At 41.0% G+C, this 24,588-nt stretch overlaps 1 protein-coding gene across 1 annotated transcript; it reads left to right on the plus strand.

Moving 5' to 3' along the window:
* Window positions 1–909: 909 nt before the first annotated feature.
* TEKT5 (tektin 5) lies at window positions 910–24,211 on the plus strand. Its single transcript, XM_051776979.1, is given in 8 exon segments — window positions 910–921; window positions 2,189–2,376; window positions 4,190–4,418; window positions 12,779–12,830; window positions 12,833–12,932; window positions 14,606–14,608; window positions 16,177–16,331; window positions 24,132–24,211. Coding segments are annotated over 8 exon segments (819 nt in total).
* Window positions 24,212–24,588: the final 377 nt, after the last annotated feature.

Below are 24,588 nucleotides of genomic sequence, written 5' to 3' on the forward strand. Positions count from 1 at the left end.
ACATCCCTGGAGGGCTTCACTGACACCCCCGGGGACTCTGCTCCGGGGGGCTCCGGTGACACCCCCGAGCAGCCCCGTCCGGGCTCACCGCGCAGGGGTCCGGCTCATGTCGCCGGTACCGCAGCTACGGCAGGTCCAGCTCTGCCAGCAGCCACCGTGGAATTTCTCCTCTGGGACTGCGTTAGGCAGAACAAATGGAGCATTAATTGCACGGAGCCCTCCCGGTGCCGCAGCCCGGCTGGTCCGGGGTCCCGGGGCTGAGCACGGGGCTCTGTGCCCGCACCACGATCGGCCGCTGGAAGCAGCCGCGCTCCAGCGCTGAGCCTGCTCAAAGCGCTGTACAGCTGCCAAGGACAGCGTGACACAGGAATGCACTTCACTGCTGTGTTTCACAAGTTTCATACCCAGGAAATTATGTATCATTCCAGTAAAATTGCGCTCTTGCGGTATTTCGTGTCAATTCTGAGTATATTAATTCTGTATCTTGCTGATAGACAATTTCCAATAATTTAATGGGTACATTCATTTGGAAGATTATTCTGCCTTAACTTGGCCAGTCAACTTCTGAGCAATCAGATAGTCACTGTGCTTGGTGAGTAAAAAATAATGAAATCAATTAATAATAAATTAATTTTCCAAACCAAGGAAGTATGCACCAGCTTGTGATACAGGATGGCCCCTATTCCTGGTGACCTTATCCCAGTTCCTGCTCCCTGCCTGTCTCTCCCCTGGCTGCCTTAGCACAGCCTTGTCCTGTCTTTCACTTGTAACATCACAGCTTAAGAACTGAAGTAGTTGCCAGTGTTGGTGATAAGTCCTGGTGCTGCTTGGGCTGGCAGTGCACCTGGCAGAGAGCTGTGTGTGTAACCTGACTCACCCAGACAGACCTGTTGGGGATAGCCCACCGACATGCACCAAAAGGCAACTCCTACCTCAAAATGCTTCCAGTCTAGTCCAGCACTAAACCCACGTCCCATAAGAGGAAAAAAATGTTCTTACAAGATCTTTGACAACCTTTTCACCTTTCCTTCATTTTCCCACCACTGTTAAAGTTCTCATGTCACGATGTTCAGAATTCCAACCATAGGAGATGCAGCAAGAGCATGGGAACAGTTGGCACAGGAGTAAAGCTTTGGTGTCCAGAAAAATGCATCAAACAATGTGACCACTTTGCATTGGAAAAATGCACACAAAAACTGAATGATGGTCCACCTAGAAAACAAAAAAACGCACCAAACCAGAACAAAAAACAAACCTAGAAAAAAATCTGAAAATACATTTCATTAAGGTAATTGAGGAGCTTGGTCTGTTTTTTTGCTCATTAATAAATAGGCTATTACCCATTTCCCATTTCAAGTGTATTTACCCCAGGGAAATGCTCATCACCCCTGGATACTTGTACAGCTCCTGAACTTCCTGCTCTGTAATTTCCTTCTATGGGAAACTAATGAAAATGTTACGTGGAAGTGGAGCCAAATGTTTAAGCAAATTCAAATGTCTGTGGTGGGAGGAAAACTGGCCAGGAAGACATATCAGAAACTTATACTGTACCTTGCCCATGAAAAATTTGGCTCTGTGTAAGACCACAGCCCAGTATGGCACTTTAGGTCTGTGCTTCCTGTCAAACATATGGATTAGATTCACTGATGTCTGCAGGACTTTTCACATATTAAACTGAGGTACGTGTTCAAATATCTTCCTTTTGGGGCCAACTGTTTATTTCCTGTTCCCAAAGTTATAGAGAACATTCCCCACAAAAAGGACCAAAAAGGGGAAAGTGAATCTCTTCCTTAGCACCCCTCTTGCTCTGAGCCAGCAAGGGCTCCTTGTGCAGGGCTCTCTGGGTGAACACCAGGCCTTGGAGTGCTCAAGCCAGGCTGAGCTCAGCCCAGGGCTCTGCCAGCACTCATGCAATCTCATGCTCAGCAATAACTTTACCCTCCTTGGCAGCTGCTGAGAATTAGTTCCATCAGTTATTGCAGGAGGAGGGTTTTTTTGTGTGTGTGAGCATTTGCAGTATCAATCTTACCCTGTTTACACACCCTTGTGTGTGGCTCCACTGCTTGTCCCTCACTGCCCTATAGTTTATTTATGTAGGTTTTAAACATCATGAGAAGATAAATTTAACTGACAGTGACCATTTCTTTAAAATTATCTCTCCTTTTTTTCGCTGGGTAACGTCCTGCAGCTTTCTGAGACAAGATACGCTGTAACGCAGTGTGTGTATATATATATCAACAGAGATGTACAGCATGCCCTGGAGAAGGATTTTTCTGACAAAAACTCAGCCTATTTTATTGATGAGAAGTGCTTTAACCTGAGGAACACATTGGACAGCATCAACTTTTACCATGGAGTGGAAAAAGCAGCAGAGATGTGAGTACGAGTGGCTGCTGCAGCCTTCACTGTGTGTACTCCCTGCTGTAAGCAAGAGCCCAATTCAGCCCAGGCCTTATCTTTGAGAAGTGATATAGAAAGAAGTCGCTTCTCTCTCCTCAGGGCCCTGTTTTTCCCTGGTGTGAGACCCTCCATCATCATCCTGGGTCCTGGTTACAGCTCTGCTGCAGTTGGCTCCTTGCCCTCAAACTCCACTGTGCAGGGTCCCCCCTTGTTTTAATTTACACTGTTCTGTGGCTTTCAGGTTTCAAAACCACATCAAACCAAATAAAAATTCAGCTGAGGTGTGCAGGTAAGTGCAGCAAACAGCACATAAATGTTCACCAAGGACTAAATATACTGTCTGTGAAAGAGCTTGGGTTGTTGTGAAATTAGTCCATTTGGCACAGCTTTAGTGCTACAGACTGAAAGAAAATTACTGAACTAAAATGTCCCAATTGTAGGCAGTTTTCAAATTGTTTATTAGCAGTGTCCTCATCAAGCCCTGCATCCAATCCAAGTGCCATAGCAGCAGCAGAGCATCTTGCAATAGAGGGCAGTGTTTTTGTGCTAATGACTTGTCAGTTCCTTTATCATTAACATAGCAGTGCTTGAATGGTGAATGTACTTCACAATCTCAAATGATAACGACTCTGTCTTGTTGGAAGGAGAAAAAAAAATCAGTATTATTTGTTTACTTATGCTCTGCTTTTCATTAAAAGATCACCTCATTCACTACTGAAACGAGGGCATATCCGAAGGAAACTTGGCAGGCATTCTGCTGACTCCAGTAACACTACCTACTTTTAGGATTAGCAATGAATAAAATTATTCTTGTCAGCTCTAGTAAAAAGCAGATTCATGTGGATAAGTTTTGCAGCCCTTTTCCTTTCTCACCATCCATTATCCAAAGAAACTACATTCTTCACTAATGTTTTCCTGAAACCACTTGGTAGCCCGAGACATACCTGCAGCACTCAGGAGCAGAGCAGGTGTTTTCTGCCTCAATAGACCCAGATGGATAAATTACAACCTGAAAAAGCAGTGTTAAAGAACAGATTAAGTACTAAGTATTTCAGATAGTCAAGATGGAAACCTACTTGGAAATTTAATTTTCTGATGAGAAGATGAATATAATCCATCAGATCGTAGAGCAGGAAAAAATTCCAAAACAAATATCCTGCAGAAAATACACCAAGATTGTCTGGATCAGTAGCTGTAAGCACAGCCAGCTCAGGTCCTGTAGACTGACTTATGTACTTTCCTATCAGGTTGGTTGCCTGAAACTTTTCAGGGCAGCTGCCTAAATAAGTGTGCAGCACTAAGGAATTCCAAATCATTTAGGAAGATCAGTACTTCAGTTTGGAGACAGAGGAACACCCTATGAAAAACTGAAGAAAGGCTACTGAGACAACAAGCACTGACAAAACCAAAATTACCCTTTTCTTTTTGCATCCCTTAATATTTATTCCCAGGGTTCAATTAAAATTTAGAGTAAGTGTGGAAGCCAAAATATAGTGATTTATCCCTGCAGTCTAGCATACAGGCAAAATTCTTAGAAAAAAAGTTTTATGTTGGGAAAGAAGTTTAAATGCAGACAGAAGTTTGTGTCAGCCTTTCAATTTGGTAAGTAAAATATCTGTACTTTTCATAGAATGCACTAAACACTTGGGTGAAGAGAGAAGTGATCTAGCAGGCTAAGCAAAGCATTAAAGAAAGTGGTGAATTTAACTCCAAAGACAGTAGTTTACACTGCAGCAGCAGTTTTGAAGCCAGAGGCTTAGGCTGCAAGTTATGTTAAATTCCTTACAAGTGTTTCAGTTCCTGCAACAAGTTCCTGGGCTAAAGTCAGTGGAGACAATATCAGGTATTCTCAACATGCAGGGGCCAACTCTGTCCTGCCCTGAAAGGATGCAGAGGCTGGACTGGAGTGCACATCTGAGGAGATGTGGAATCATTTATCCAGCATTAACTTAGCCTTTAATAATCATGTTGCTGAAGTATCTGATGCAAAGAACAAACTCCAAGCACAACTGGCCAAGGTAAGATTCACTAAGAGTTGGCAGCTGCATATTATTATACCCAAAAGGCATAGAAATGTTCTCTGGAGTTTCCATCCACCCTGAATAAGCACCTCCTCAAAGGATAGACCTGTATTACCTTTTCTGGAGCTGCACGTGACTCACACATGGCCTGAGAAGAGTTTGCTCACAGGCAGATGACAAAGTTTCACAGGAAACCTTAATCACACACTGATTATGTTCATTTGCAACTTACATGTTTAAACTGAGGAAAGACATCTTAGATAGTATGTTTTTGATGTTACATTAATTGGTGATACTCCCTGTCCATGTTCTGATACAGAAATAGTACACTAAATTTTATTTTATTTTTAAACAGTGAATGAACTTTGGAAAGTGTGCAAATAAAAAGGCCCACAAAACAGCCAGGGCATATCCTGTTTTATGTCTTATGTTTTAGAAGGTATATGTTTTAGAGGAAGAAGATGATTAAGTTTTTGCACTTTTATTTTGAAGCAGCCAGGGGAGAGCCCTAAATTAACTAAAATGTAGAAGTATTTACATATAGAATGTCATTAGTCTGTCCTTGACACCTAATTTCCAAGTTTTCCTTCCCTTTTCATAAACACATTTCCATATCTTTGGCCTGAATGTTGGCCTGGTTCTGGACAAAAACAATCTCTTATTTCCAAGTGGGTCACAGTAAACTTTTCAAACATTTGTTCTGCCTTTGTCTTCCTATTATACAAGGCAGAAATGGCTCAGAAGAAGACAGACCTGTATCAGTCTCTGTCTGTACTGCCTTTTCAGCAAGTTTTCACTAAGTCACAAGTGTAGGTGTATTAGTTGAGTTTTGAAATATATATTCTGAAGTTGACCTGAAGGTTAACTTTATACTGACAGATAAAATCTTGTTAAGCAGCAAGACTCACTGTGTTACTTCCATATGGCTTCAGTCAGAGTTCTACTGTAAGGTCTTTAAGTTCTTCCAGTAAGATTCTTTCTCTTACAGAGCAGGCTACATTTACTCATTTTTTTCAATGCACATTTGGAAACAATAGTTTTCCTGCCATTCTACTTGTCATAAGTAGTTTAAGATGTTTTCAGTTTATTTTTAGGGACTCTTAGGAAAGTGCAAACTAACCAGTTAAATAAGTGTAAGCTCACAGCACAGCACCTAAATACATGTTTATTTGGGTTTTTCTTTCCTCCAATGCCTACAAAACATGAAAGATGTAGTTTTTTGTGTATTTTAAGTTGTATATGGTCTGGCCAACCACAGCACCTTATCCCCAAATTGGCCATCCATCTTAGTTTCTCATGGATTTACAGGTAAGAACATTTGCTTCACATTTTCCATTGGTATTTTCTACTGCTTTTAAGTGCCCTTTTATAAAATAACTTATGGCCTAAGGTAGCACAGGGTGCACATATGGGATCACAAAGTGCATTGTGAGATACTGACACATGAGCAGGGGTTTTGTCATGGAGTCCAGCTGACAGTGGGACATAACTGCTGACAACTGGATTATAATGGAAAAAACAAGAGTTATGTCCCTATGCTGTCACACCATTAAATAGCAATAATAAGCTACCTGGAGAAACTTGAGTATTTGTACAAGGAATAATTAATTTGTGTGGTATACATGGATAAAAAAGTCAAAGAAGATTGAATTCTGTGAACTAATGCTGCTGTTTCTGCTGAGTTACCAGCTAGCACACACATAGCAGAGATACTTTACTCATCACAAACTCCATAGTAATGTAGTTACATCAGGATAACGAAATGCTGGAGGGGAAGCAAACAGCATGTGCTGGTGAGGAGGAATTCAGGCTGGTCAGCACTGGCAAAGGAAAGGAAAATACAAGAGGTTCACTGAGCAAAAACACTGCTGGTTAAGCTCTGGGTGAAGTTATATGGTAGAAGTGCTGTTAATTCTCACTCCTGACCTCAGAGGAACCAGAGGAAGGAGAAGGCAAGGGAGGGCAGAAGTGAGTATGGATGAGTGTCCATCTAACAGGTATCAATCAGTAAGCCTTTCTTCTTTCTCCAGTCTGTAATAATTAGAGAAAAAAACATTGCTGGGTTATGCTTTAATACAACAGCCATTGGCTTAATTCTTAAATCCTACCAGAAATCTGTTCTTCCACTGGGGTGTGATTATAGTCAATGCAGCTACTACAGCTCCTGTTCCCTTCTCATCTAATAGCAGTGAGAAAATGGGTGCCACAATTTTGGGGTTTATGTTTAAAAAATATCAGTCTTTTGGTTTTGCACTGATTTCCTCAAGCAGTGAATGACACTCTCCGAGACATCCTTCTTTCTGACAAACTATTTTCCTAGCTAAGCAGGGTAGCTCTCATAAAATGAGAGAAAAATGTCAGGAAAATTAACATAGAAATGATTTGCTATCTTGAAAGCAGGAAAAGCTGTTATTTTAATGAGGTCTGGAGCACATTTTGGAATGAAAAATACTTTTCTGATTTGTGAAACAGCAAAATCTTTTCCAGATCAAAACCCCAAAACAACATACAGGGAACCTCCTGCAACCATTTGTTTCTAAAAATCAGTACTCTTAAAGGGGAAAGAGTCAAAAACTACATGAAAGATTAAATAGTGGGAATATGGTGATGATCTAAAAATGACCTTATGTTGAAATGGCACGTTTTCTTCTGTTTATATCCCTGGCACATAGAAGCCTATGATTAATTTATCTTACTTGATTCTGGGCTTAATCTTGGTCATAATAATGTGAGTTCATCCAGAATTTGGATAGTGGAACACTGGAACTATGAGGTGCTGGAGGCAGAAGCCCAGAAGCCCCAGTGAGGTACTTGTCAAGGGTTGGATCACAAGCCAAAGGAGGTATGACAGCTCCACTGTATTTCATCACCACTGGGCTCACAGAGCTTGTGGTTATTTGGGGATGCAAATATTCTGAGGAGTCTAAATCCCAACATATGACTCTGGTCAGGCTCAGAGCTGCTTTAGGACCACATCTTTAGTCTGGTGAACAGAAAATACAGTGTAGGCAGCTCAGTGTAGAAGAGGGTGCCTCAAGAAACAGTCTGTGTCAAAAGACATTACGATAAATATGTTTTACATTTGGTGCAAAAAGACACAAATCTTTAGGAACAGAAGGAAAACCTCCAGTTGTGGTGCCTGCTCCCTTTAATACGTTTGTATCTCTTTTCCATAAAGTGAATATTAACATAAATAGTTACCTTGGCTTCAGTCTCCTGGAAATAGCCAATAGGGCAGGGTGTTTATGTACATTAGCTCTGGGAATCAGTCAGACCAGACAGCAAGGGACATGTTTACATAGTCCAGTATTTACACCCTATCTAAACAGAAGATCATCCCTGCCAGCTCCAACACCTGCTCAGAAGTGTTCCTGTGCCTGGGGGCAGAGTGCCCACCCTCCCTGCAAGCCCTGCTGTTCCCCTGGGAGCACAGGGATTGGAAGGATGCTAGAAAAACAGGTACATGTTTAGTAAAGCCATGAAAAAGCAACCACCCACTCCAATAAACAAGTCACCGTGGTTCTGAGTATTTCCACTCAATTCACTGGCAATGTGTGCTTTTAGAAACAGCTCCTGAAGAACCTACAGTCTTTTGTTTTAGTAAGTTACTGCCTCAGAGTCTACATCCTTCCCACATTATTTTTATTAAATTGATTTATAAATTTAAGGTAAAAAACTTTCTTGTCTTAGCAACTATTGAGTATGCTTATATGGTGCCTAGAAGAATTGCATACATTTTATATTTACACAACTTTCTTCTAATTCAAGGGAGAGCCTACTTAATTTTACAACTAACATTCAACAAAGTCAGGAAAACCTCAGTGGCAATAATAGCAGAAACTGCCTCCCAGCCTCAAACTTCTTATCTAAGGTCTGAAAGGAGCCCTCCTACGGCTTTTGCATAGGACATAACCTGTTCCTCCAAATGGGAATAAAGAAATACCAAAATTCCATGGGAGGTGCCCACGCAAGCAGCACAGAGAGGAGCAGCAGCGTCGGGAGCTGTGGGAGGACATGGTATAGGAGAGGGAATACTTTCCCTCTGGCGCTTGTCCCACAAATCCTTTCATCTCAGACCTCAATCTATCCTCCCATAACTTTTTAAACATATTTTTGTTGATTTTGTTTTTTCCTCTTTCTCTTTTGATGCTTTAAAATCTCGGTTATTTACAGTTTCTCGTGCCCGTTCATGGTGCCCGTGAGTACAGTTAATCTCACAATCTAATATTAGAACTTGTTTGAGAGTAATGTTTTCGGGTGATTAGTGAAGGGTGACTCAGGAGTGGTTGGGAAGGTGTGTGCTGCTTGGTGGGGACAGCTAAAAATTTTCTGGAAAAACCTGTTTGAAGGAGGAAATGGTTATTTAGGAATAGACTTTTGCCTCCAAACCAAGGGAAATTACAGATATGAAGTTAAGGCAGTCATTTGAAGGCAAAACCAGATTTATCGCTCTCCTAAAATGGTTGCCTTATCTCACAGGGTCAAAAAGACTTGCACAGAGTCCATCAGAGTATGAACTATGGGCAAGTGGAGAAACAAGAACGTGTCTATGACATGACAGTAAAAACTGTCAGGTCCAAATTAATTTCAGATTGAAGATCTGGGTTATGCTTGTAATCCAAGTATTGCAAGATAGCATAGTTTTACTTTGAAATAATGTGGCATATATAAAAAAATTAATTGTGAAATCAGTCATGAGGACACTATTCAGTTAAGTATAACTTGAACAAATGTTAACTTTTACACTATAATTTAGGCAAAATGTGGAAACATGGATGAAAAGGGTTTAGAAAAACTAACTGAGACGCAAAATATTAAAGAAGTTTACGAAATGAGGAGGCACAAGTATGTTCCTCCCACCACATTACTGCTGTTTAGCTGCTGCTTTTTGCATCCAGATAGCAAGTACTGAGGTAGTTTAACCTCAGAAACAACAAAGAAACAAGGTCAGGCTTCGGCATTTTAAAAATGCTTATGTTGTACCTAAGACTACCCTGAGTACATGATGAAACATGTGGCACTACTCTCGGTCCAGCTAATCCAGCCTACAGAAACCATGGCCTTGGTAAAATGAGTGGCAGGAGCAGTTTTGTCCACGCTCACAGGAATGCTGTGCACAAAACTTTACTCATGTCCTGGAAGGGGAAAGTTTCCGGATGTGCAGCTGCCGGTGCCCCACCAGGCTCTCCTAGGAACACGCTGCTCAGCATTTGTTGTTTTTGCTTCCTGCCTTTGGAGGTCATCCAGGAATGACGTGGGCTGGAGCAGCTCAGTCTGGTGATCCTCCCCACCAATCCCTTCATGTGCAGCACATTCTTTAAACCATTCCATCCAATGTGTGGCCGGAGTGAGTAATCGAAAACTGTTTGCACAAAGCTCCTGTGATGCACTGGAGGTGGTTCCCCTGAGGCCATTTTTCTTTGTATGGCTTAAATGCCAGTGATTTTTTTTGAAAAAAAATAAAAAAAAAATAAAAAAATTTGAGAACACACAAGGAACCTAAACCACATCCACTTACATGAAGCCCAGCAAGGCTTAAAGATGGATGTATAATTGCACATTTGAATTTTGAGTTCACAGGCAGGCTTAAACAATATTTTTTTTTTAGTGAATGAATGAATGAGGGGTTTGCTCAGTAGCACTAATCAGCTGCCCTCCTTGTGTTTAATGTGCTTGCAGACATTTTCTTGCAGAAAACATTAGTTTCCTCCTCTTCTCAAATCATATTAGAACAATTAGAAGTAATTCAGTGTAAGACAACCTGCAATGTAATACAATTCACCAAATAAATTAAAATAATAGAATCATACCATCACAGTACCAGCACAGTGACTGCATGACACACTTACTGTAACACTTGCACCTGTGTGAGCTGTGGCACTGCTCTGGCAGCTGGTTTCACTGTCATGCTTCACTGCCAACCAAGTGCTCTAGACTGCTTTAATTGTATTGTTTCTTTGACAGACTTGCCCCACAAAGTTGAATCACCATTTCCAGCTGCTGCTCAAGAAAGTGTTACTACCAATAAAGACCAAAGTCTGAACCACAAAGGTCCTACCCAGGATCTGGACCAAGAGAAATCCTCTGCTCCACCAGAAGCAGAAAACATGTAATCCACTCAATGCTTTCTGAAATTGAGACATGATTGTGCCCAGTCATGAACAGTGAACAGTGGGAGCAATGGATGGGATTGACAGCATTGTAAACCTGTCCCCAAGTCACATCTGCTTCATCACCAGCACTGCCCAGGAGCTGGACTTCACCTTTGCCACCTCCAGATGAACACACAACATAAAACAATAAAGTTCTGACAACAGTGCAAGCTACTCAAAGTCTGCTTCTGAGCAGCAGAAGACCCAAATCCTTAGTGCTTTCAGGGAAAAGGAAGGATGTGGGCTTGATGCATAATGAAGATATTTAATGTCATTAAGTCTCTTTCTGTAACCAGTAAAACTGGAGATAAGATGTAAAATGATGTATCCAACACTGCACTCACCATAAGTAGTTCTGCTGCAAAACAGGTAGCTACCAAAGTGCACTGAATTACCTACATAAATATTTCCTCTAAATCACAGCTAGCTTACAGTGAGTATCTAATTAAGAAGGAACCACTGCAGAATTAAATTACAGGGGGAAATTTACTGCTCTTACCTTCACTTTCTTCCATATTGAGTTCCTTTCATAACAAACCAGATTTTTTTTCTCTTCAGTCTATAATCAGTAAAGGCTCCTTTTTTGGTGAAGATGCTCTCAAGCTGGCTAGGTCTTGAGAAACTACCTGTGAGGGCTCAGTTCAACGTGGAGAAGTGGCTTAAAATGTTCAGTCATGTTCACATGCTGCTGCTTTGGGGTCCAAAGTGATTCATCCCCTGCAAATCTGCTTTGCTGTAAGGGTTGAGCAGGTTTGGACAGTGTTAGCCAGGAGATCTTCCACATTGCTCCATGTACAGTGTCAACAAACCCTTAAGGATCTGGACTGGGATGCAGGTTCTTGGCATCCTTACCTCTTTGGGTTTTGTCCATAAACAACGTTTCAGCAGCAGGAACTATTTCAATTTTCAAACCACACACATCATCAGCAAATCTGATACAACTTAGTGTGTAGACAAGATCTAAATGGCACCATAATTTAAATCACATTATGTCATTTTTAGTGGTTGTTGAAATTCAAGTTGCATTGATTTTAGTAGACTGGCTGAGAAAATATGTTAGTTCAATTTGTCCTCTTCCACTCTAAAACTGTCTACAGGAAAAGCTTAAACAGATTTTCCACACTGAATCTGGATAAATGAGAGTAACATAATAATCATTTGGTTAGGAAATACAAACAATTTCCCTTTTCTTTCTTTTTGAAGACTGAACAAAACTTTTGCCTTGCAATCTCTCTCTCTTTTTTCCCATACACAAATTAAAACATACAAGAAGCACTAGAGGATTCTCAGGGATAATATGATTATATGATAACATGCACTGCAACTGAAAACTGTGCTATACTCATTCCATGGGTCTTTCCTTTTTGGTGATGTTTACTCCTTATCTTCCCCATGGACAGAAAATAGCTCTTTAAAGGAAGTTAGTCTTCCCTTTACAGCTCCCATGGAAGTTTTCAAAACTTTGAGAATTTAGTTTCAGTAGGGAAATATGATCTGTGTTCATATGTTCTTGCAGCAAATGTCCCCAAAATACTTGGAGTATGAAACAATTTCTAAGGGGACATACTTGATTTTGAATTTTTATAAGGCAAAAGGAACTAAGAATTGAATGAAGGTTTAAATGAAAATGATAGTTTATTGGAATTTACCTCTGCAAAATGTTCACAGATGAAGCAGCAGGTTGTTTACTTAGAATAAAAATTAGACAGCGAAGCAAAAATGGAAAGAGATCCCTGTACAGTTATAAACACTGCCTCTATGAAAATGGCTTTATCACAAAAGCATGGTTGTAATTGCCCCATTGCTATAATTCACTGCTTCTCTTCTGGTTGTCATACTTATATTCCAATTTGCCTATAAATTTCATAATTTTATAATATGAAAGAAATGGTGCATTTCTCAGTGGAAGTTGTTCACCTGTTTTCCAGGAACAACTTCATTAAATGCTTTCATGTGATGTATGACTGCAAGGCCTCCTCCTTCTGGCTCTCCTGAGAGATTTATGTCCTTTTAGAGAAATGGCAAGATCAAGCCAATGTTACACAAATCAATCTGATGGATGTGAGATTATAGTAAACTCCTCCCCTAAATTGACCAAAACGACATTCCAGAATGGGAGCAGTTCCAACAGGAGTATTTAAAAGTAGAGGTGAGTTCTGACCTTATATGTGTGTGAGGTTTACACAAACATTCTGCTTTGTTCAGATGCTTCAGGAAATCTTCCAGACAGAAGCTACAATCATGTTACTGGAGAGATCCTAAAGACAAAGGAGAACCCACTGGAAGTGACTCAGACCTGCCTGCAGGGAAGAATGAAATGACCCAATAATGGACTTTGCTGTGATGCATCTCAGTTTCAGTAAGGAAAGGCCAGACTGCTCCATCTCTTCCTTCATCAGCCACTGGAGAACAGGGAATTCAGTGACAGTGTGAATCAGTCTGATGAGATTAGTGTTGCATTCACCACATTCCCACAATTCTGGGAGGAAAAAAAAGTAAAATCCAAGCAGCTGCATTGAAATAATGGGCCAAAACATCAACATGAGTAGTTGCCTTTAGAACTCCAATGTGTGTAGTTATTTTTAGGATCCCTCTGCCAGGACAGTTAAGAGTTCAATTGCTTGTTGGTGGTTGATTTCTTTTGGGATTCAGTTAGGACTTAGGAACTGATTTTAATTCCATCCTACAGGAAACAATATTTCACTTTGGGAGATACCTATTTTAGGAACATCTGAGACAAAAGTCTGCCTTATGATGCAAAAAACCCCTATCTGATCATCAGGCTCCTTAAAAAGTTAATTGCAAACAGGAATGAGGCAGCATGTCTTACTGGCTCAACTAATTTCCAACTATATGATGGCTCCAGTACAGTCTTGGTACAGATTAGCTCATTTGGCATATATTTTGGCTATAAAGTGGGGAGGCTTTGCTGGCATCAGCTTAGTGGTCCCTGTGCTGTGATCCCTTGTGTCTTTCTGGATAGATGGGAAGATGTCTGAGATATGAGTCAGCCTTCCCTAATGACTGAAGGGTCTTCTGAATTTTAATCGCATTTATCTCTTTCCAACCCAGTCAGAACATGTCAGTGTTCCAAAAGAACACTGTCAAGTATATCTTCTTTAAAATACTGTTGTCAAATTGTTCTGTGGGGGTTTACCCAAGAAATTCTTCTCACAGCTGGAGTGAATTTCACAGTCTAGTAAAAGAATTTTGCATATTTTAATGAAAAGTAGAAAATTATTCCCTTTTCATTTTTGTCTCTAGCAAAACCCTACTATACACAACAGCTTCACATACAATGAGATTAATGAAGTACATAATGATTCAACTGAGTATATTATTTTTACTAAACTGTTTTATCAGCTCAAAAAGCTTCTATTCAAACAAGGAAGTGGCAATAAATCATAGTTTATTGTACTGGCATCTTTTCACTTTTTCTAACTCCTTAAACCATAAATGTAGAATGTAATGTATCTCTTTTTTTTAGCCTCATACCTCCTTAATAGGATCCTGACATTTCCTTTGGCGCATCCATATTTCTCCAACTTCATGCTCTGCTCTCCATGTCTATTCTGTCACAAAATATTGATTTGGATCCAAATTCTTTTATACCCAATTGGATAGATTTATTCACGTGGCTTTTCATATCACATAAATCAGGCCTGTTCCAGACACAGGAGTTCAGCTGCAAGAAACCAGAAGAAGCTTCTGATTACACTGTAGCATTCACTTAGCAGCCACATTTATTATGGGAGCAGATAATTTGTCACTTCTGTTACTGCCACACCATCAATTAGGCAGGCATGTAAGACAGTATAATAATTTTATTAAAATCCCCCAACAAATTGAACAAAGCAAGATGGCCTTAAATATTAATACACAACTTTCAGGCTCACTCTGAGTTTTGTGCTCTACATCCTCCCCGAAGATCTCTCCCACAAAACTGCAGCATTAGGATTGATATCAGTCCTGTCAGCAGGATTGCAGGCATCCAAGGTACAAAACATGTTTCATTTAGCATCAAAAATGCAGACTGTCACATTATCCCTTTTTCTTCCCACAACTACCAGTCATGCTGTTGATGTTCCAAAGGGTCCTGCCTAAAAACAATTTGGAAACTTCACTTGAAGTCTCTCGAACACCAGAATGTCTTTGAATTTTTCTTCAATTAGAGTGAAAGGACATTCCCATGACATACTTAAAGCCCAGAAGTACACAGGGGCTCTGAATCAAGCTAACTCCTGGTAGCTCTGAAGTGAGAGCTTCATGGACTGTCACACAGATATTCAGAAGTATTTTAGGCTTAACATACATGCAAGTTTTCTGTCAGTCTAATATGATTTCTACTATTTTAACCCAAATGTTTTTACAAGTACAATGTTTACTAGATGTAGTTATCTTAACAGATAATTAGCATATCCTGTTCTCCTTCCTCCAATGCATATAAATTTTACTCTACCACAGCTCCCTAATCCAGACCAAGTTATGTTGGATGCTGTGGCTGATTAAAATTATTAAATGGTTTGTTCATCAGAACTGCAATTAGAAACAGAAATTCTGACAGGGATTTTGAAATTTGGACAGTTTTTTTCCAGCACAGTTTTGCTTGAGCTCACGTCTCAAATAAAATGCATTTTCTTACAGAAAAAATCCTATCTGAGAAAGTAAAACCATTTGCTACTTCACTTTTAAAAGATTTTTTGCTTTTAAATAATTTAAGTGTATTTCTCTCATCTGGTTTAAAGGAAGAAGAATTCAGCCCAATAGCTCAGCTGCAATAGAGAAAGAAAACATCAAATGAACCACTTCTTTGTAACATGTAAATGTTATCTGAGTTGCTGTTTATTTAAAAGGAAGTGCTGATGTTGGCATTTGTTCTCTGTGTGTGCTGCCAACTTTGTAGTTGGAGGGATTAGACAGAAAACAAATTAATAAAGTCTAGTTTTTCTGTGCTTAAAAAATTGGGACTATCCTAAGATGAGTTAAATAGTCTCTGGAAAAATCAATCTTTCTTATAGCCCATAGTGCATGGAGCAGTTTACCAGCTCAGTGACTACACAAGATTTGCCTCATGTCCATTGACAAGCCATGAGAAGCAGCGTGGCCAATATCAGCTCACAGAACATCTTGATTTCAGAGCCCCACATTCAGTGGTTGTTCTGGCAAAGTGGTTCTGATTAATGTGCTTCTGTGCCAAATCTGGACCATTTAGCACATCCTGCCTTACCAGTCTAAGCTATCATGAACTACCCCAACACTCTCTAGTAACATCCATCCCAAATGGATTCTACAGGACCATATTCAAGTGTTCAACACAGTCATGATGCTCCCAGAGAGGCTGCACAAACGAGAGGCTGCAAGTGAATACAGCAATTAGATATATCAGAGGGGCTTAATCCACTGTTGAAGGTCAACACAAGCAAGAAAGCATCACTTCTTACAGGTGCTCTGCAAGTTAGTTTGGCAAATAGGTTTCATACTGATTCAGTCCAAGACAGCTGTACAAATCCTGCCTGAAAGTGTGACCTGTCCACTTTAAAAACAGGAATGGGGTGAGGGACAGCTGAAGTTATGTGAGCAACCTGTCTCCTTCTCTTTTTAAGGGCCACTGAAGTTTCCACTATAGATAACATCATACAGGCCTTCAAGTGATGCCTGCAAGAAGCACATGACACTCTGCAGATACTGATCCTCCACAAATCAGTGCCAGAAGACAACATTTCTGTGAAGGCAAACTCCCTCTTCATTGACAAGAAGTGTACAGGAACATGATGTTCTTAAAGTGCTCTGAAATTGTCCTTCAGTCTGTAATCAAGACTGCTCAGGTTTCCAGTTCTCAGTGGGGCACTACCTTGTGGGATGGACAGGAGAAGGATTGCATAGGCTTTGAGATCTGACTTTTCTGGATGACAGTTGAAACATTAACAGTGCAGTAATCCTGGTAAAGGATTAGAGGAAGAACTAATGGTAAGGCAGCACAGCTGTTTTGGACAAAACGGAATAATAAAGTTCTACTGTTATTTGTATTTCTTCCTGGATTTACTCACACTAATTTACAGAGTAAGCAGCAAACTACAGTTCCAATAACTGAGCTGTTCCCTGCCACCTCAGGGTCCTCTCTACAGGGCAGCTCTAGGAACACACAAAACGCATTTTACACTGAACAGAAGCCAAATCCGAAACAATGCTAGATCTGAAAGGCTCCTGAATAAATTGGCTCTGTTCCTTCCCCTTTGTTTTGTGTGGGTGGTGGCCTAATGTAGCTACCAACACAAGTACCCTTGCAGAGCACACCCGCCGGGGCTGTCACAGTGGGTTGTGGCCCAGACATCCCCCACACAGCTTCTCTCCTTCAGGTAAAAAGTAATATCTCCTGGCTGTTATGTCAAACCATTCACACAGATAAGGTCTCTAAAGATTTTAAGTAATGGGAGACCATTTTGGAACACGAGATTGGGAAGTGACATCCAAGCCTGTTTCCGATACCTGTTGAACCCGTGTCACACTGACTGCTCTGCACCTGGATTTTCCTCAGGGTGATGCCATGGTCATGAGGCAGATGCCTATGGAGAGGGCAGGCTGCTCCATCCAGCAGGCTAATGCCAAATGGTGGCTTTCTGGCATGATTTTTTCTGAACCCAGGGAAAGTCCCAGAAATATCTGAGTTTTATATTGCACTATGCGACTGCAGAGCAGTTCAAGGGGTCCTGGTGGTGTTGCTGGAGACAGGAGGAGATCTGTTCCTGCAGACTTCACAGTAATCTGGTTTCAATTAATATCATACCTCGCTGTTTCTTACTCAGAAACACATCACAACAACTTTCTATCCCAGAACCCTCCCTGGGACATGACTTTAGGTGGGAGGAGTGAGGAATCTCACTGTTTTGTTTCCCAGCAGGGAAGACTGTTACCACTGGTAACATTTTTCTCCCTCTCTATGCCTTTGTATGGAGACAAGGGAGATTTTATCACTTGCTTCTGTTACTACCAAACCCTGGAATAAAGCACTTTATTTGCATTTCATATACTATTTTTACAGTGTATGAAGAATAATATTTGTGTTGAGCTGTTAAATATTGACAGTAGTCCCACCCTATTTATCAAATACTGACAGCTGACCAAGCAAAGGAGTAAAAGTTATTTGGAAATCTGGATCTTCTTGAAGCCTTTAAATATATTTCTAGAAGTTGGAGGCTTTCCCAGTTCACACAGCTACTCTAATAGCTAGACATACTTGCTCCCTTCCTTATGCCAAGAAGTCAATTAAGAAATATATAGCAAAAGGGAGGCACTTCTAAGGGAACTCATTTTTTTTACTGGTTCTTAACAGAAGAAAAAAAAATAAAATAAAAAAATCTTTGTCTGAAAACAATTAACATAAGTGAAAAGCCAGCCTGAATCAGAGCCTCAAATTTGAAAATCTGGGGGCTTCGAGATGGAGACGGTAGGGCTGAACAATAATTCTGAACATTACAAAGTCCAGCTCCTTCTGACAGTGCCTTTGTTCAGAGGTTTTCTCTCTTAAGACCTCAATTCTGCTTTTGGGTGGAGCACTCACTTGGTACATTGTCAGTACAAACAACACTGAATTTGTCTGCACAGTGTGAACTCCATCTCGGAGTGACTGCCTGAACCCAGGGATCCACGGCAGAGCTGTTCTTTGAGAGCATCCTTTTCCATGAGTACAGTAATTCCCAGAGATTCATCTGCCATCAGCAAGAACAAATCTTTATTGAGTGCTGCAAAAATAACAGCACTTTAAAAAAATCATCTTCTTCTCTAAGTATAACTGACCAGAAGATATTAAGTGTATTATCCTAGTGGGAAAAAAAATTCTCAGTGATAAAAGTGCTCTTGTCTTTTATTATGGTGTAAACAAATTCACACTCAGCCTCCAGAATGCAGCTAATCCCAGTTGTGATGGGAATACGTCAGAGGAAACACATTTCTAACAATCATAAAGATACTCACACAGATAAACCTGAGAATCTCTTACAAAAGCCCCCAAGAGAATATAACATTCTTTCAGGTTATTTTTTTCCATACATCTCTCTTCCTGGGAACTAGATCATTAATTATTGTACTCATATGCAGCCACAGACATCAAGAAGCCACATCTACTCTATTTCCATGTATAAACCCAGAAATTTAATGTGCAGTTCCATAACACTTAAAAGATAAGATCTGTTTTATAGCAAATAGAGTAACGTAGAGAAGACCAAAACCTGTCCCTGCCTGTTTCAAACAATGAGATAATTTTAGCTCCAGACAAGCCATTTCCTAACATTATCTAAACTATAGCTCATAAAAGTTTATGGACTCAAATTCCAAATAGAGTAAGAAAACAATGGATCTCAGTATCTTCACTAATGATAATAGCAGTTGGGTGCCATAAGGCTACTGCTCACAGTGAAATTTTACATTAGTTTATTTTACCCAAATCTATCAGTGATTTATTCCTTTTTTTAAAGAAATGTAAAATCACAGAATTTGTAGAGATGGTGTGCTTAGTCAATACATGTGATGATGCTCATGTTACATATACAGCCTTTCAGCTGGGTAAGACCTGGCATGTCCTTTCAGCACAGGTATTAAGGTGTGAATAACAGGAGACAAGGAATATTAACCACGGAGACAAAAGAGTGCCGAGTTTGGGATTTTTCATTTTAACTACCATTACAGTTTGGCAATACAGTTGCACAATTGCACTTTTTCATAACATTGCTGTATTTTAATTTTATTAAGGGGTATGGCATGAGAGGTACCTTTCAACATCTGCTTTTCCCCCCCTCCCTTTCCTAGTGGTGCATTTTGGCATTTCCAGTTTTAACAGAAGTCCAGGAATGTCCAGTTCTGTATTTAATTACAGCACATGCAGGTCCAGTGATGTAATAAGAAATCCCAAATCAAATGAAGAACACATGTCAACAGTTGAGTAAGTAGCTACTATCTTGGGTAAGTTTATGTGCTGACTTAGACCTCTGGAATATTCAATCTGAAGAGATGGAGTCAGACCTTTAGGTCAAACCTTTGATAACCCTCACAGTAAAAGTGTTTTTTTCTCTAGAGTAAATAGAATTTCCTGTATTCTCACCCAATCCCCCTCTACCAAGCCTAGGTCTTCCTTGTTCCAGACTTTCACACTGGTCTCAAGGACCAGGTATTTCTGAGGCCAAATCTTACTAGTAAAGGCTGAAGAAAGCACTGACTATCCCAGACTTTTCCACGCTGCTCTTGCTGAGTTCCCTGCTCAATTCCCCGAGTGGGTCCACATGTCCCTAGTCTTCCTTTTGTTGCCAATACATGTGTAGATGCCTTTCCTGTAGCTCTTCATGGCCCTTGCAAGATTTTGGCTTTCCTGACCATCTCCCTATGCTTGGACACTAACTGTACACCTCCTGGGTGACCTGACACTGCTTCCACCTCTTGTGGAAGCATCTTTTTCATGTCTGAGGTTTGTCAGCAACTCTTTGTTTATCTGTGCAGGCCTCCTGCTACTTTTTAGGTTTATTTCCTGCCCATTTTAATGGACCTTTCTCAAGCTCAGATGAGGTAATCCTCAAAAAATCAGTAAGATTTCAGTGACCCCTCTTCTCTCCTGGACTGTACCCCATGACATCCCTGAACAGGCCAAAACCTGCTCTCCTGAAGCCCAGGGTTGTGATCCAACTATTTGCCTTTTTTTTTTTTCTTTCAGAGCCGCATCTTCAGAATTATGTCCCTTAAAAGAAGGAAATAAAAAATCCACAACCTGGATGTCTTATTTCCCATCTCTGAAATTAAACATAAGCAGAAGTTAGCCCTCTCCTGCTGACAGTGCTACAGAAAGAAACCCCAGCCATTATTTAAGTCTCTTCCTCAGATACTAATTCTTTCCTTTCCCCTCTGAGAATGGGGTGGGTATCATCGAGTTAGAACATAGAGAACCCTCCTGTTTTGTGCTCTCTTTTTCAGGCCAGTTTTCCTTTTTTATTGGTGGAGCAGTGTGACTGGAGCTTGTTCTTCAGCACATTTTTCCATGTTCTCCTTCAGAGTACTTTCTGTATCTTCTTCAGACAGATCCAGCAATTCATCATAACTGGCCCCCAAGCCTGTTTTGCTTCACTCATTGTTTTCAAACTTGAATCTCTGTCATTCATCATTGTTAGGAAGGCAAACTGTAGGTTGATACTAATGTGGAGCACCCACCCTTCCCCTTAAGGAAAGCATCTTCTAAGACCTTCCTCATCCCATGTGACAGCTTGGAAGTTTTTAACTAGAAGGTATTTTCATTTTCTAGTATATAAAACTAAGCATTAGCTACTTCAAAAAACAATTATCTCTCAGAAGACACATTTCTGATACCATATTGAGAGTCCAACCATTTCAAACCCATGTCCTTGGGTCTTTTAAATGTGAATTTGAATGTATAGACAATGTAAACTCTTATGCAGCCCCAATCCATGTCACTACTCTTGTCTCAGAACACGATCAAAGCTTATTTTTGTACAGCAGAAACACACAAAAGTCCTGAGAGATATGTACTTTAAATTCGACACAGACATAATGTCACTATAACTAATCAAAACACATTCTAATGACACATTCTCCCTCACAAAAATGGTCAGAGTGCCCCAGAGCAGTTAATGACTGCAGACAGTGGAGCCCTGGGGTAGGATGGTCAATACAACAGAGCTGCAGGTCAAAAAGGATTTTCTGGGATTTCCTCCCACCCCCTAAAACTACAGGCATGAATGTAAGGCATCACAATCATGCATTTTCTAATACAACCCAGCTCCTGGTAGCTACTGGAAACAATGGCAAAGTGCATAAACCTGAGCTATGTTCAGCAGAGATGAGAGTTCAAATTTCCGTACGCTTGAATGCTGATAAGAGACCTCTGTGTAATGAAGTTTTTAACCCCCAAGCAGCTCTGACACAAACTTCTTGCTGCACACAGTGGTTTTGGCTCATTTTTGTTCATCACTGCAAGGGAAAGTATAGGGGGCAACACATTCTATAGAAGAGATTGATGAGAACAGAGAATTGCAGCCCAGCAGAAGTAGATACACCAGCAACAAACACGAGCAAATCAGGAGGCTCCTGACCTGAATTCTGACACCAAAGCAGTACTATGACATTTTCAGCTTATTTCTGCATTTCTTCCCCCCAAATTCTTTTAAGAAGGAAACCCATCTCCCAGGTTTATTACAGGCTTCTTTTTCAAACCAAGGGAGATTAAATTCTTAAAGGAAAGGCACAACCAATTCCCACAATGAAAAACAAATAACTAATAATAAATAAATAAATAGTGCCTTACTGTGCAATAAATAATTTGAATTTATAGAGGATGTAAACCAGAAAATCTTTCTTCCAATGCAAATTGCTTTGAAGTATTAAAGAATGGTAGAAATTTCAGTATCACTGCATTATGATCCCACATGATGTAAGAACATGCTGGCTCAAGCCATAAAATAACCACTGGCTCCTAGTTACGTGCACTACCAGTTCAGATCTGTTCCCTGCCCTTAGGGCTGCTGAAAACCATGCTATAAAACAAACCTTCTATTAAAACTTAGTCAAGAGAATAAGATATAGGTCAGAGTGGCCTAAGTATTATTTGATGAAGGAAAGACCCTCCTAACTATTTAGACTTTATAGCTCTAGTTATTTTTCAACTGGAATCCATAAATGTTTATCCAGTCTTCCTGTGACGTCCTTTGATCTCTTACACTTTTATTTTTAAAAACACTGATAAAATTCCTGTAGCTATATTAGAGAAATAAGTAGAGGAGACAACACAGTGATTTGAACTTTTGTTTGCATTTTCTCTCAGAATTTATAAACAACAAGGCAATCCTTCATTGGTTGCCAATGCAAAGAAATTCAACCTTATAGAAAATACACATGCTGATCTGGTGTATTTAATATAAGGCAGACCTATAGTACATGAATGAGACTCCACAGTGGCTGTTTTTTGTTGTGTGGTGCTTTTTTTTAAAAAGGCATTTGCTACTGTATGACTTTCACCAAAACCTCCAATATTGAATGGAATATTTTAAGTGAAAGAGATTGAAGGGAAATATGTCTAAATAAACAAGAGAGAGGTTGTCTTCTGGTGAGAAATCTCTTAGTGTTGTGAAACAAACCTTCATGAGAGAACTCAGCACAAGAAAACCAGGCTTTAAACAAACAAAAGATGGTGATAAGAATAATCTCCAGGACAGGGGGCAACGAGCAAAGCGTGGTCAGGAAGGTGGTGGGACAATGAGTGTCAGCGTGTCTCTACTCTCCAGGGACAATCACAGCTTTCACAACCAAGGGGAGCTGTCACAGGGAGCTACAGCAGTGCCGTGGGGTCCTGAGCAACACAGACACATCTACTGGACCACAGCACACAGTTATGGTCACAAGAGCCATCCTGCACGCCGACAATTGCCTCCAGCACAGGCATCCTGCAGCAAGCCCTGCACGATGCTCCTTGTAACCTGTGCAGCCTCGGTGCGTCCCTCCCTTTAGAAGGAAAAGCGTTTCGTGAACGGGCTGCTGATGAGGCAAAGCTCGGGCTAAACATCCCGGCACTTGGTACTTGCTGTGGCGGAGTGAAAATACCGTAGGAGGAAAAGCGACATTGTTTTAAAAGCTCAGCTTCAAAAACAAACCCAGTCATGTTATTACAGACACGCAACAAAGACAGGAGTGTATTCATCCCCTCATATCACATCTGTGCCCTGCAGGCAATGTTCTGAGAGAAGTCTGTGAAACTTGTACTCGCAGCTATCTCAGACAGCTCCACCTCTGACTGTCTCAGCCCCGGCTCTGCAGAGCCTGACTCGCTGCCAGGGCTGTGGACGTGATCCCCTCCTGTTCTTACGCAGTCCTCGCTGTGTTTAACTCGCAAGCACTTACAGACACGCCATGCAGGAAGACAAGGTAAACATGAAAATGGACTCGGGAGTTTTATTTGCATCTCCTGTGCTCGTTTGCGTACACTGCAGAGAAGGGATGTAAACACGCCGCCGCTCCCGGGTCTCTCAGGGCAGGACTGCGCTGCTGCTCAGCACGGGGGGAGCTCTAAGCCAGCCCTCTGTCCGCGCAGTTTGGGATGCTCCTGCTCTGCAGATGCTGCTGCGACTTCAGCCTGTGGGCTGAGCTGATTAAGTGTTTATCGAGGATCTGCTACATGTTTTAGAGCCAAAACTGAGCTCCCTGCTGCTGTGGTTGCTGCATTACCTCCCTCAGCTGCTGAACTGGCTGCTGAAACGGCAGTTGCTTGTTCTAACCTGCCTCTGGCAAGCTCTGGTCCATGGCACTCTCCATGCATCCTACCCTGCCCCCTCTCCTTGGGAGCGCTCCTCTTCCCGCTGTTCCTCCTTTCTGCTTGCTCAGGAGGCTCCGTGTCCCCACTTCACCTTTCCCATACATGGCTGAGCAGAGCCCTTGCCGGGCCCCTCGCTCCCGACATCCCTGGCACAAAAGTAAGGGCATGCCTCCATTTCGTGTAGGAAAAGACATATCAAATAGACTTGGGGACAAGGCTGTCATGCCAGTGCCACAAACGCTGCACAGCCTCCTCAAGGCCTGCAAAGACAGACCTACTCCTGTGAAGAGGGCAAGTCCCAAAGAGTGATTGGCTTTCCAGAAGAGATTCGTAACTAGAAAGTGCCATCCCAAGCTATGTGGGCTCAGGGGTACTATGGAAATTAAGAGACAGCTAACCCATGTTAAAGACAGAGGGAGTTTTATGACTTACTCCTAATGGATGCCCTGTGCCACACACTGCAAAATATTTCTTCCTCTCCCAGATCCATAAAGCTGACCTTATTCCTTAAGTCTACAGGGAAAAAAAGGAGGAGTTCATCTGTACAGGTTACTAACTACACAATTAGTTTTGTACATGGGACTGAGCCCGAATGGATTGATTTGCCTGAAGAAAATATCAGTACTTGTATTGGTCCTCATGTTTGTTAGTCTGAGCAGAGAGAGAACAGTTTTACAGCTAGATGTTGAAATGCCTTTTAAAATGTTCTCTGAAT

The sequence above is a fragment of the Manacus candei genome, unplaced genomic scaffold (assembly GCF_025592945.1).
Source record: "Manacus candei isolate 608988 ecotype Guabito, Panama unplaced genomic scaffold, ASM2559294v1 h1tg000002l, whole genome shotgun sequence".
In the NCBI taxonomy this organism is placed as follows: Eukaryota; Metazoa; Chordata; class Aves; order Passeriformes; family Pipridae; genus Manacus; species Manacus candei.